The 13,158-nt window shown below is 32.5% G+C and overlaps 2 protein-coding genes across 3 annotated transcripts; both read right to left on the bottom strand.

Moving 5' to 3' along the window:
* Positions 1-1,696: 1,696 nt before the first annotated feature.
* LOC149478142 (TGF-beta-activated kinase 1 and MAP3K7-binding protein 1-like) lies at positions 1,697-12,893 on the bottom strand. Its single transcript, XM_089709898.1, has 7 exons — positions 12,875-12,893; positions 7,089-7,298; positions 6,683-6,817; positions 4,895-5,000; positions 4,076-4,340; positions 2,890-3,046; positions 1,697-2,344 (listed from the first exon to the last, which is right to left on the bottom strand). The coding sequence occupies exons 2-7, from the start codon at positions 7,220-7,222 to the stop codon at positions 1,783-1,785; spliced, it is 1,359 nt and encodes a 452-aa protein (XP_089566024.1). The 5' UTR covers positions 7,223-7,298; positions 12,875-12,893; the 3' UTR covers positions 1,697-1,782.
* Positions 8,217-10,760, bottom strand: LOC149478143 (uncharacterized). 2 transcript variants are annotated; one of them, XM_089709843.1, is made up of 6 exons: positions 10,237-10,760; positions 9,971-10,063; positions 9,572-9,637; positions 9,301-9,369; positions 8,883-8,954; positions 8,217-8,749 (listed from the first exon to the last, which is right to left on the bottom strand). In XM_089709843.1, the coding sequence occupies exons 1-6, from the start codon at positions 10,529-10,531 to the stop codon at positions 8,613-8,615; spliced, it is 732 nt and encodes a 243-aa protein (XP_089565969.1). In that variant the 5' UTR covers positions 10,532-10,760; the 3' UTR covers positions 8,217-8,612. The 2 variants fall into 2 exon arrangements, with proteins under 2 accessions (XP_089565969.1, XP_089565970.1); XM_089709844.1 differs by lacking the exon at positions 9,301-9,369.
* Positions 12,894-13,158: the final 265 nt, after the last annotated feature.

The raw sequence follows: 13,158 nt of genomic DNA, 5'->3' as shown, positions 1-13,158 counted from the left end.
CCGTACAAAAATCAAGGAGACAAGGGGAAAAAATCTCTATCTGTACTATGCGTGCCAAATAAGAATAGGACTGTCAAGACGCCATATTGTTCAGTAATACGCGCTAACTTCATTACCAAAGCGTATGGTGTGCAAAAAAATCAATAAAGAAATTATATTCAGTTTAAATATTTAATGTATGCTTTGTTGGTATTTCTAATACATTTCACGCCAAATTTATTATGAATGAGTAGGATTTGAAAATAAAAGCACGTATATAAAAAACCATACAGTATATTATTTCAGTTTTTATCAATCGGATAATATTTCCTCTACACCACTTAACACAGCGTCATCGTCGTCGTATTCTGAATCTTCATTGCTGTCGCTGTCACTGCTATCTCCGCATTAACTATGAAAATGTTAACTTTTTATGAATACTGTTTCCATACCTGTATAATTAATTTATCCATAATCCATCAGTGAAATTCAATAAATAGTATTTTTTAATGAATATAACGATTATACAATTATTAAATATAATCATGAACAATAAAAAATTTTTTATGAAAATTCTTTTTCTCACATTTTTTTGCTGGCAGTACTAATTTCACAGTTTTCGTGTGAAGTTGGCAGCAAGCGCGGTCCTATTCTTAGTTGGCACGCATAGTACTTTCGAATTCTCATCTGCACTCAGTTGGACGGCTTACAAGTGACGGCATAGTGCTGAATCTTTTTTTTATGCACTTATATCGTTCTAGATAGGTCACGTGGGGGTTCAAATGACCTATAATTTTTTCAACGTGGGCCTGTAATCTATCACCGTTACTGTTATTGTTAAATTTGAGATTTATATTACCTTGCGTTAGCTACTATTAAGTAATATGTGCTATAACTAAAATAAGGTGGAAAGAAGCCTTATTTATTATCAGTAGTATTTTAATTAATTTCTATACTTAAAAAAAATAATAAAATAAAACTAGACTCAAAGACACGCCCATAAATTGTTTGAAGTATAACCACGCATTATTGCCTTGTGCCTTAGCGTCTATTCGACAGTATTCAAAATATGAGCTTACTATAAAAAATAAAATACTTTAAACATTTAAGCAATTAATAAAATATTTTAAACATTGCATTTCCACTAAATAATGTGCGAGGATGTGTAGCGAGGAATATGCTTGTAAAAACCAATCATATCGCTTCATTTAGTTTGAAGCGATACTATTGGTTATTTACTTATTTACAAACACATTCCTCGCTACAATTTATCTCATTATTATATTGGCGGACAAGCACCCTGTCATGAAATCCGCACCGCTCGCACAATAAACCAACTAACTCTACTATTAAGGTTGATTTTGCTTAACCTTCCTTTTTTTTACTACAATTTTACAAACACGACTTCTTTTATTATTTTGATTTTGTATAAGTTTGTGTATAAAGTTGATATTAGCCTATAATATATAATGAATATTATTTTTAAAAGAAGGCAGGTCTATGCCATTACATTTTACACAATTTCTCTGTCTGGAATTAGAAATTACATAGTATGAATCAGTCACTTCCACTGTATGTCTGTCTCTATGTGGCTATTCTTTAATTTTAAAATCTACGTAAGTAATATATTTTGATACGGTTTTTTTTAAAGATAGAGTTGTTGTTGAGGAAGGTTTTAGTACCAGCAGGTAGTAATGAATATAAAAGAAAAAAACAATTTGATAATAAACCATTTATTAATCAACATTGAATACTGTTCAAATCTCAAAACATAATATAAGTATCTCCATTGATAAATCTTATCTATTTTATAAAACTAGGTAAAGTCCCATTTTTCCGTGCCTTCGCTACATTCTCGTAATAACAAGAAAAATCCACATAACCTTTAATTCTCTTGTCTTTTTCGTACGGTCTATTCGGATAAATATCAGACGACGATTCGATAGATCGATTGGTATCGACAATCGAATCATTCGTTTCGCACTCATTTGTACCGGACGAGTACAATTCCGAATCGATTTCATTCAAAAGCGTATTCGATTTCGATTGCACAATCGGATTGAATCTGACAGATGCGTTTTGTTTTTGACAGCTGTCATTTTGTGGTATTGGCGGGAGGAAGTTGAAATTGCGAATTAGTAAGGTTATGTGTGTGTTTGCTTTGGGAGTTAGATTATTTTTAACGCAATACGAGAGAAATTCGTCTTCAATTTCTTCGAGAACGGCTTGACTGACGCGCGTAAAGTCTGACTGTTTGCGGAAGTTTTCTACGATTTTCTGCGCTAGTTGTTTGTTCGTTTCTTCGCTACTTCCTTTCACTTCTTGGATACGTTTGTAAACACCAGCGCTGACTAGAACTAGAAACCTGAAAGAAATAAATGTATATATAGGAACGATTGTTGATTTGAAACTTGTTTTTTTTTTTTTATTTTTTTATTGTAAGGGACTAAGACTTAATAATTTTTTAAGGTATTGTAGATTTAAAAAATATTATTTAAAAAATATACTGTCACACTAGAGTCGTACTATAAACAGCTAGTCTAGCAATCTCGAAGATCGTCAAAAAATGTCCAATTGGCGTTGTATAAAACATTCATTGCAATCAAGACCTTATTTCCCTGCAGTAATGCTCTAAGTCTATCGCCCATTAAAAAACTCTATCTAATACACGCGTAGGCAGAGTTTCGCTTTGGACAAATTTTAAGCGTGATTGTTAGTCTAACGTGATTTTAATTAAAGTTTCATCTTTAGCCTTTTTTATAGTTAAAATTTATCCACAAAAAAATCTAAGTCAAAATACATCTCTTCAATCATAACGAAAACCTGAACCTAAAGCATTGTTCAAAACCAATTTCGTTAATTTACATTTAACTGCATTTCAATTGAAACAGAACAAAGCTAAAATCTTACCTGCAAGACTCATCCAAAGCAATAGGGCCATGTATCTCTGGTAAAGCCACCACAGGCTCAGTTGCCGCTGCACCAATGCTTGGAAATGCCTTGTATAGTCCCTTTACTAAGTAGTTACCGAGACATCTAGTGCCTGTTTGGTTGCCTAGGTATTGCACTGAAAATAATGGTAAAGGATAAGCACGCCAATAAATGTGAGAGTTTGAATATTTTACAATATCATTTAAAATTTATTTAATTGGCAACATTAAAATGCTTAATCTGGATAACCACAATTTTTATTACTATAGATGTAGACTGTTTGAAAAATATTAAGGAACAAGCCCACTATCCAACATTTGTAGTAATAACCAATTATTTTTAAAACCAAGTGTTAACAGGCATAGAGCATTCTTTGTTCTGCGTTCGAATATATTCTATTCTATATTCTATTACTGAACAACACTGAATACGAATTTTCGTTTACACAAAAAGATCACAAAATAATGCTAATGTTGTAGCTCTAAGTTTGTTTGATGAAAATGCACCGTTACGAATAACGCGTGTTCGAATACTTTAAGGCTAGGCCGGCCATGATCACATGAATTTTTAAACATAAATCAAAAATAATGCTATAAGAAATCTAAATTTAAAAAGAGGGAAGTAGGGAAAAAGTCAATCTACCCCCATATAATATTTTGTTAAAAAGATAGGATTAGCAGCAATATTACAAAACTAGCTGCACCCGCGATTTCTGTTGGTCTTAGCGTGATGATATATAGCCTATAGCCTTCCTCGATAAATGGGCCATCTAACACCGAAATAATTTTTCAAATCGGATCAGTAGTTCCTGAGATTTGCGCGTTCAAACAAACAAACAAACTTCATCTATATAATATTAATGTAGATAAAAATAAAATGTAAAGAGTCCATTAGAGAATCAGTGCTATATGACCTGAAAGTATAACTTCATATTGACATAATATTGACAACTAATTTATAGAACACTAGAGCTCCGCCCCGGCTTCGCCCGTGGTACATATTTCGCAATAAAAGGTAGCCTATGTCCTTTCTCGGGTATCAAAATATCTCCATACCAAATTTCATGCAAATTGGTTCAGTAGTTTAGACGTGATTGAGTAACAGACAGACAGACAGAGTTACTTTGGCATTTATAATATTAGTATGGATCTTACAATCAACTCACCATTCCTCAACTTATTAATATCCAATCCCAGTTGTGAAAGTCTCAACAATTCATCTTCATTGTTCAAACTATGATCCATAGTGAGTTGCACAACTCGCAACACAGAGTTATCATCAGTTCTACACAATAGAGCCCTCGTCTCTCCAACATTGGCTACAAATAGCTTGTTATTATGAACTAGAGCTAATACTACGGTCGCACCTCCGGAAAGGTGTTGATCGATTTCCTTTAGACGGTGTAGTATGTTGTCACAGTTTTGGGAAATCTGGAAGGCGAAAGGAATAATTTTCATACAACATTATCTTATTTAAGTCACCTCATCTGATTAAAGTCTTGCGACTGAATGCAGATCTCAATAAAAAAAAAGACGGGTTGCACTCCGGGAGTGCTGGCAGAAGTGAAAACTTGATTATTAACGTTGAGCATGTTTGATATCCATCCGTCTTAAGCTTTTTCGATCAGGTCACGTGTCCTAACGCGAGTTTAAGATTTTATACCCATTACAGAAAAAGTGCTCAAAGCCGCTAAAGAAGTTTTCACTTCAAAAAACATACATGACATACAAATTTTTGTATCTATGAATATTATTAAATTTATTTTGAGAGTAAAATTTTAATGTTGTGCATGGCAATACCGTCACGTCATGGAGTGGCGACGATTTAGGGTTTTGGAATCTAAGAAAAAGTTTCACTTCTGACACGTGTGCTCGGCACACACATTATCTTTAACAGATACAGCACTTTTTAATTGCAACATTGCTCATTTACTGTGATTACTTCAAATCTTCAGCATTTAATGAAATACACAAACAAGACTAACCTGTGTTTCGTTAAGAGTCTGCAATCTGTATTGCAAGCTTGTGCGTTCTGCTATCATTCCGTCGTAGTTCTCGATGTACGCTTTCTCCACTGATATGAATGCATTTCTGTAAAGAGACATGACAGGCTGAAGAATGGAATGTAATAGAATATTTGATTAAGAATAAGTTTGAATGATTTAGGGCCGATTTTTCAATCGTTGCTTAAAATTTATCTGTCAAATTGTCAAATACGGACAAATATAATATATTTTTGAAATGGTAGTTTAATATGTTATTCGATGAATAAGTTTTAACCAAGGATTGAAAATATCAGCCCTTACAGGTATAAATTTTTCACAAGTAATTTAATTATTTATTAATATGTAATTTAACATGATGGTATGCTTTTTATTAGGGACTAGCGGTCCGCCCCGGCTTCGCCCGTGGTACATATTTACGTTTTCTCTACATAAAAACCATCCTCGTACTTCAAGGAATATAATAAAAAAAGAATTATCGAAATCGGTTCAGCCGTTCTCGAGTTATGCGCTTACCAACACATTTTGCGATTCATTTTTATATATAAGAAGAAGATGTAACGATACATGATTTTGCCGATACGATACCGATACCGATATTTGTAGTAATGTATCGGCGATACCGATACCGATACCGATATCGATGGCTTGGTAGAAAAATAAATAGTGAATTATGCATAAAAAGTTACCAACATTTAACAGAGACAACTGTTAATCGTATTCTTTTAAATAAAAATGCCAAATCAAAAAACAACAAAACCATTTATTATAGTATTATTATTTTACAAAGTCAGTTAAACTTTAAGTAATACACATACAATCAGTACCTAATAAAAGTTTACTATTGGTAGAGTTTTTTCAGAAAACAAAGTGCGCACGCGCGGGCGGCCTCCCGCATCGTTCATTGGGCGCGGGTTTTTTTATTTTTTGATATCAAAAAAATTGGTTGTTTGTAAAGTAGGTTTACGATCGAGATGTTTACGTGATAACATAATGCAGTGGCAGCGCTCGAGATGAAACGGGAGATCGGTCCGTCTCTCTCTCGTTATACCTGCGATCGCGCTCGTGAGGTTTTGGTGTGACACAAGTTTATGAACATATCACCCGACTAAAACGATTTTAAAAACGTTATCACGTTAAAAATTAAAAAAATTCAAAATTATTTATTTCTTTCCTTTACATAAACAAATTTGTGATTGGAACACTCCTAGTAAGCAAATAAAATGCTTGTGTCAGGAGGTTCCGCTCTTCCTTAACACTATTACAGAAACAGAAATAAAACAATATGAATGAATATAATTCAAAAACATAAAAGAAAAGAAAGAATTTAATAAAAAAATATCGGTATCGGTTGATATATTATCGGCGATACCGATATATTGGCTTGCCGATTATATCGGCCGATATATCGGTATCGTTACATCCCTACTTTTTATGCTAGTTTTCGGCAACTTTGCAGTCTGCAGATTTAAACAAAATAAGTCCTGTTCAATCTGATATATATTTTGGTTTCAAGGCGGAAGACGCGGGTCTCACAATCAAACTTTTTTCTATTCTTTAAAAAATTATTTATAAGTCATGTTGTGTATATAAATATTAAATATGCATAGATTTTAAAGTGAAACTTTTATTACATCGTCTCAAACTTTTTGGTCTGTGTAGCGCATGTCGCGTGACGGTCGGCTGCCGAGTAGGTATAAAGCTGTGTTCGGAAAGTTTCACTTTTACCGTGGTTTCATAAAACCACACATTTTTATTTTCTACTAATACCTTAGTCTTTCCCTAATCTCTTCATCAGTATTATTAATAGAAGGAGGTGGAAGAAGTAGTTCTGCAGCCATTCTCTGCATGATAAACCTTGCAGCTTCCAATCCATTGTGCGGCTCGAACACACCATATAGACACCTGTAATCATTATAATATTTACATTCTATGTTATTTTGTACGCTATAATTAACGTAATATTATAGCATACAAATGTAGTTCTTGAATTTTACTATAAAAATGTATGTGTATGCATTTTTGTGAGCTCTGATAATAAACAAGTATAACATTGATGGGTGTTCGTATTTAAAATTACATCTATTTGAAATGTGTATTCTAGGTTATTAATGATTATATCTTAAGCTTCTTGCGTCAATATGAAGGTGGAAGAAAGTAATAATAGTTTACTTACGAATTATCCTCTGTTTGACAATAAAAACACAGGTAGTCGTCGGTAGAACTAGCATTGCTGAGTTGAGAGAAATACGACGCTACACACGCATTTCTGCATTTAGGCAAATCGTCCGTCCACGGCCTGGCAATCATTTTGGAAACCTTCTGGATTTCGCTTATTTTTGGAACGTAAACATACTATAAATCTTTTCGAGAAATCAATTCATTTCACAGATTAAGTATTAGTTACTATAATGCGTGCCAACTAAGAATAGGACCGCGCTCGCTGCCAACTTCACACGAAAACTCTCAAATTAGTACTGCCAGCAAAAAAATGTGCGAAAAAGAATTTTCATATAATTATTTTTTATTGTTCATGATTATATTTAATTATTGTATAATCGTTATATTCATTAAAAAATACTATTTATTGAATTTCACTGATGGATTATGGATAAATTAATGATACAGGTGTGGAAACAGTATTCATAAAAAGTTAACATTTTCATAGTTAATGCGGAGATAGCAGTGACAGCGACAGCAATGAAAATTCAGAAAACGATGACGATGACGCTGTGTTAAGTGGTGTAGAGGAAATATTATCCGATTGATAAAAACTGAAATAATATATATGTTTTTTTATATACGTGCTTTTATTTTCAAATCCTACTCATTCATAATAAATTTGGCGTGAAATATATTAGAAATACCAACAAAGCGTAGTACATTAAATATTTAAACTGAATATAATTTCTTTATTGATTTTTTTGCACACCATACGCTTTGGTAATGAAGTTAGCGCGTATTACTGAACAATATGGCGTCTTGACAGTCCTATTCTTATTTGGCACGCATAGTACGTAACAGATGCGACCTCAGAGGAATAAACCTATTATTGCTCTGAGGATGCGACAGTGATGTTTTCCATAGTTTCAGTTGGCCAGTTGTGGCGCTGCTGTAGCCTTATCAATTTTGACAGTAAAAAGTAGTGTTGCCTACCAGTTCGATATCTATATCTGACTATCGATACTTTAGTGAGGTGCCCATTGTATCGATAAAAATACTACGTACTAGCACAGACTAAGTACTAGATATTAAGTAAGCTCCAAGCGTTATTATTGCGAACAGGTATTAAAAATAAAACAGATTTCGTTTTCAATGTTTATTTATTTAATGCTCTTTTTCTTAATTTATTTGTTTTATATTTCATTAAAGCAATTTTATGGATTCCTGCCATTTTTTGCACATATCTCTCCTCTATAGCTCCCTTTAAAATTTTATTTATAATATTGCTCCAGTTATGGACATGAAGCCTAACAATATATGTTAAAAACATTTTTTTTAAACACATTTGTGTGTTTTCTGACACCCTAATCAGGAAAACTCCAAATCTTGAATTTTTTCTCTTATATTTGCCCCAATTTTGTTTTGGATACAGTTATCGTTTAAATAATTATGTATTATTCAACTTGCTTCCCTGTACAACACTAGAAGTTTGGAACTTGGATAAACTAAATTACTATTTTTTAAAATAGTAATTTAGTTACAATACTTCATTATTTCCATAGGCAGCAGCCTGTTTAAGATTTTGTGTGGTTGTTTTACCCAAACTATCAGCAGTTATTTTGGTTATTTGCTTCATAAATTTTCTTTTCTTTGGGCAATTTTTTTTCATAAAATCTGAAAACAAAATTTATGTTACAATTTATTTTGATGATTCATTGTGGTGGTGTGGTTAATAATAATAATTTTATCACTGAAAGAGATGTGAAAAGCACTTGTAATGTACATTATATTACTAATAATAAATTACCTTTACGCTTTTGTATGATACTCTTATTTTCATGAGTAGTTTTTTCTTCTACTGTGGGTTCAGTTATATTTCCTGAAAATAAAAGTTATTTTAGTATTTGTAGTGAGCCCATCCATACAAAGACAATTCCACAGTTCCTATTCAAATGTTGTAAGCCCCAGATTTAAACAATGGCAGTTTAACTGTGAGATTGATAAGTCACATACAATAAACATATCTAAGTAACCACAAATTTAAAGATAGTGCAAGTGCACACTATACATATTGTGTGATCCTACATGTGTTAGTATATAATTTATGAACACCACATTTTTTAGCATCTGTCAACCTTAAAAAAAACCTTTTTCTAAATCCCATGTCTCTTGCAATCTGCACTAATAAAATCAAAGTTAACCAGTAAATAAAACCAAATACTAACCTGCATCTTCACAAAGAGTATGAAATTTTATTTCTTTGCTTAAGGAACATGAAGTTTGGTCTGCCATATCTGTAAATCGGTAACAAAACAATTACTTTTAAATATAAAGTACCTACAAACATTACATACATATGAAACTTTGAATCTAATAACAGCTAATGGAATTATCTTAAAAACAGCTTTAAAGTAAAATCTGAGAACATGAATAAAAAACTTACTAAAATTTACAAACATGGATTTATCAACCTATAAACTATCATAAATCACATACCTGTAGGTCTTTTCATAACAACTGGAATAGCTGGAATGCATGATGGATGTTCATGATAATCATCACCTAAAACCAAAGAACTTATATAAATCTATACTATATATTATACTAATATTATAAAGCTAAAGAATTTGTTTGTTTGTTTGAACACGCTAATCTCAGGAACTACTGGTCCAATTTGAAAAATTCTTTCGGTGTTAGATAGCCCATTCATCGAGGAAGATATAGGCTATATATCACCACGCTAAGACCAAAAGGAGCGGAGCCACGCGGGTGAAAACGTGGAGCACAGCTCGTAACTTATAAAATCCTATCCTGATTACTATATTATAATTTATGTTAAATATAATACCATATTATAGGATAGCTTAAATAAAAATTTGAGTGCATAATACATACCTGCCCTTCCAATGACCAACATATTATCTGTAATATTTTCATTCTCATCTGATTCCACTTTGTGATAATTGTGATCACTCAGAGCATTTTGTACTGTAACAAGTAAATACATATTATGTAACATTTAAAAATATAATTCAAACACAAATAGAAGGTATGTAAAGTATGTCAAAGTATTTGTTTGGAGCCATAAAACCTGTCTTACCAAATATCAGCTATTTACATAATTTTTAATCATGTTATTTATAGCTCCAGGTAGAACTCACCAGTTTCACTGGAAGACAGGGGCACGCCGTGCGCTATTTCGTCATCCGTAAATAGGCATGGGTATGAATGCCTAAGCCTCTTGCCTTCTTCATCGAACTGATATCTATCGAAGTGTTTCTCACAAACGCGTTTGTGTCGAAGTTGATCTTTCGACAATCCGATGAGGGAGGAATTAGTGGGCACCAGAAAGGACATCCACAGGTTCCTCAAATAATCATTCTGCGGAAAACAAAAAAGCCGATTCGTCGCATTGGTTGCGGTGCAACCACCGACACAGCACTTTAATAGTCCCATGGCAAATTTAGCACTTCTTTACAGTAGAACACTATAAAGACTAGTAGAAGGTATCGTATCAAAAAACTAAGGAGTAATTGGATATTTTGGATCTCAACTCAAGCAAAAAGAGAGGAAATACACAAAACACCAGTACACTCAACTCAGTTATTCGACTGATAATAAACCTGTCCACTTATTAGTTTTATTTCGCGCGTTATTAATAAAACGTAATACTTATGCAGCTGCGCGTTTAAGTCTATTATATTGTGAAAATCGAGAAAAAATAATTAAAAAGACACAATGGTCGTTTCATTCAAATAAATGTCAATTGTCAATTGTCATAACATGGCTTCTCAAAATGGCGCCGTAGCCGGAAACAAGTAGAAAAAAAAAAAAAAAGTACAGGAAGTAATGCAGCGCCACAACTAGCCATTTTGAAACTAGGCTGTCAGGGCCTCAGAGGAATAAACCTATAGAGTTCTTATATTGAGACAGAACAAAATACATATTTTCTAATCTACTTACTCTTAGTCAATAACAGCATAAGTCAGATTGAGATAGCGATAGAGTATCTGCACTGTCTTCAAACGTAGCGCGCCGGCTATGTTTTGTTTGCCTTCCAGCTGGAGGTCTCGGTGCGTCAAGTGTTTTTAACGAAATATTTAGAAAATATAAAGTGTATAGTGTTTCTTTTTATTTGTCAGTGTGCTAAAATGACTATTGTATGTTTAGCTACCGGCTATTACTAGTCGAATGGGAGTTTTGGACGAAAACAATGAAAAAATATCTTTCCATCGGTAAGTGATTTTCAGCAAATTGATAAATATTTATGTTCTAACCCTATTTGAAGGTTTTATCAAGCGCTTTTTTATAAGTTTATGTTGTAACTGTAACATTTACCCACTTTATGGGGTTGTGGAATACAAAAGAATTAAATAATTTTTAAAAAATGTCACAATATTATCACGTTTGGCATTTTGTTTACCACCGTAGTGTTGTAACACATCTAGCGTATATTATCGATTTATGACAAAAAATCTATTTCATATTAACGTTGATTTATTTATTTTGTTTCTTATATCAGATTTATATGTAGTTGTTGTAGCAAATAATAGATGTAAATTTTCTACAGCAGGAAAATAAAAAATACCACGTGGTTGTTTTATTTGACTTATCTGTTTAGTTTATTGTTTCTCTTTTAGATTATTAATAAATTCATTTTGTTTTAGATTTCCAGAGCTAAATAAAAAATGGGTATAAAACATGAGACGTGTAGATTGGACGCCGTCGAAATTTGCTAGATTGTGTTCACTGCATTTCGAGCCTGCGTGTTATCAAGATGGATACTCTAGAAGAATTGTGCAATCTTACGCTTACGTTTTTTTTTGTTCCTTTAGATAATAAATACATTTGTGTGTGAGTGAATTTTTATTTGGAATTTTTTTTACACATTTACTTTAAATGTGTAACTATGTGAAAATTAAACGGTTGATTAAATGACAGTTCTTATAGATGAGAAACTACTATTGAAATACATACTTAATATACATGCGTTTTCAAAGAAAAACCCGCATAGTTCCCATTCCTGTGGGATTTACGGGATCAAAAGTAATTTGTCCAAATTTCATTGTAATCGGTTTAGTAGTATTCGCGTGAAAGAGTAACAAACATCCATCCTCACAAACTTTCGCTTTATTAGTAGGATGTAAGGAAAATGTTTTCTTTAAGACTGTCCTTTTATGAACTTGTTAAAATTCATGCTGACTGTGCCTTTCTCCTCACTCCTTTAACTTTATTGATCTTTATTTTAAATTAGTTACATTTCAAGTTTTAAAATTTATTTTAAAATATACTAGCTTTCCGCCCGCGTTTTTAAAGAAAATCCCGCACAGTTCCCGTTCACGTGGGATTTCCGGTATTAAACCTATCCTATGTGTGTATGTACAAAATTTCATTGTAATCGGTTCAGCAGTGAAAGAAAAAGTTATCCATTCTCGCATAATTTCGCATTTATTATATTCGTAGGATTAAACAAATAATGTATTCAACTGAAATTTATGATTAATTTTGTTTTTTTTTTTTAATATTTATTATTTCACGAAACCGTAAATGCAAAATGCATTCACGATTTTATCGATTGAAGCACATCCCATCACTATCACCTTCTATCTATCTAAATACGTACCTATAGTAAAAATGGTGCCATTCCTATGTTGAAACGTAGCTTGTAGTCTATAGCTATCTCATTCTTTCATACGACGTTTTCTTTAGATAGAGAGAAACAAATATATGTAAATTGTATACGCTCGATACAAGTACTCTATAGGTTTATTGCTCTGAGGTCAGGGCCCTGATTCATTTTGAAGTAAGCTACAATACAGCTGAATTTGACATTTTCATGTTTGACAATTGAAACAGATAACCAATATAATATTCAGAAATTAAAAAATAAAACTTTACCTTAATATACTACTTGCTCTGTGACATAGTACCTTTCTAACTTCTTACGTTTTTCTTGCTTTAATGTACGAAAATTTGGATTGTATTATTGTAATTTAATATTATTACTTTCTATTCTGGCCATATGCCAACTACAACGATAATCGAATATTCAAAACTTTCTTAGGGCGCGTTTCCATCTGCAA

This window comes from Colias philodice, chromosome 23, assembly GCF_061535455.1.
Source record: "Colias philodice isolate Cphi_HAF_F1 chromosome 23, ilColPhil1 Martin Lab GWU primary, whole genome shotgun sequence".
In the NCBI taxonomy this organism is placed as follows: domain Eukaryota; kingdom Metazoa; phylum Arthropoda; class Insecta; order Lepidoptera; family Pieridae; genus Colias; species Colias philodice.
Note: the sequence above shows the minus strand (reverse complement) of the source record. Positions and strands in the feature narration are given on the sequence as shown.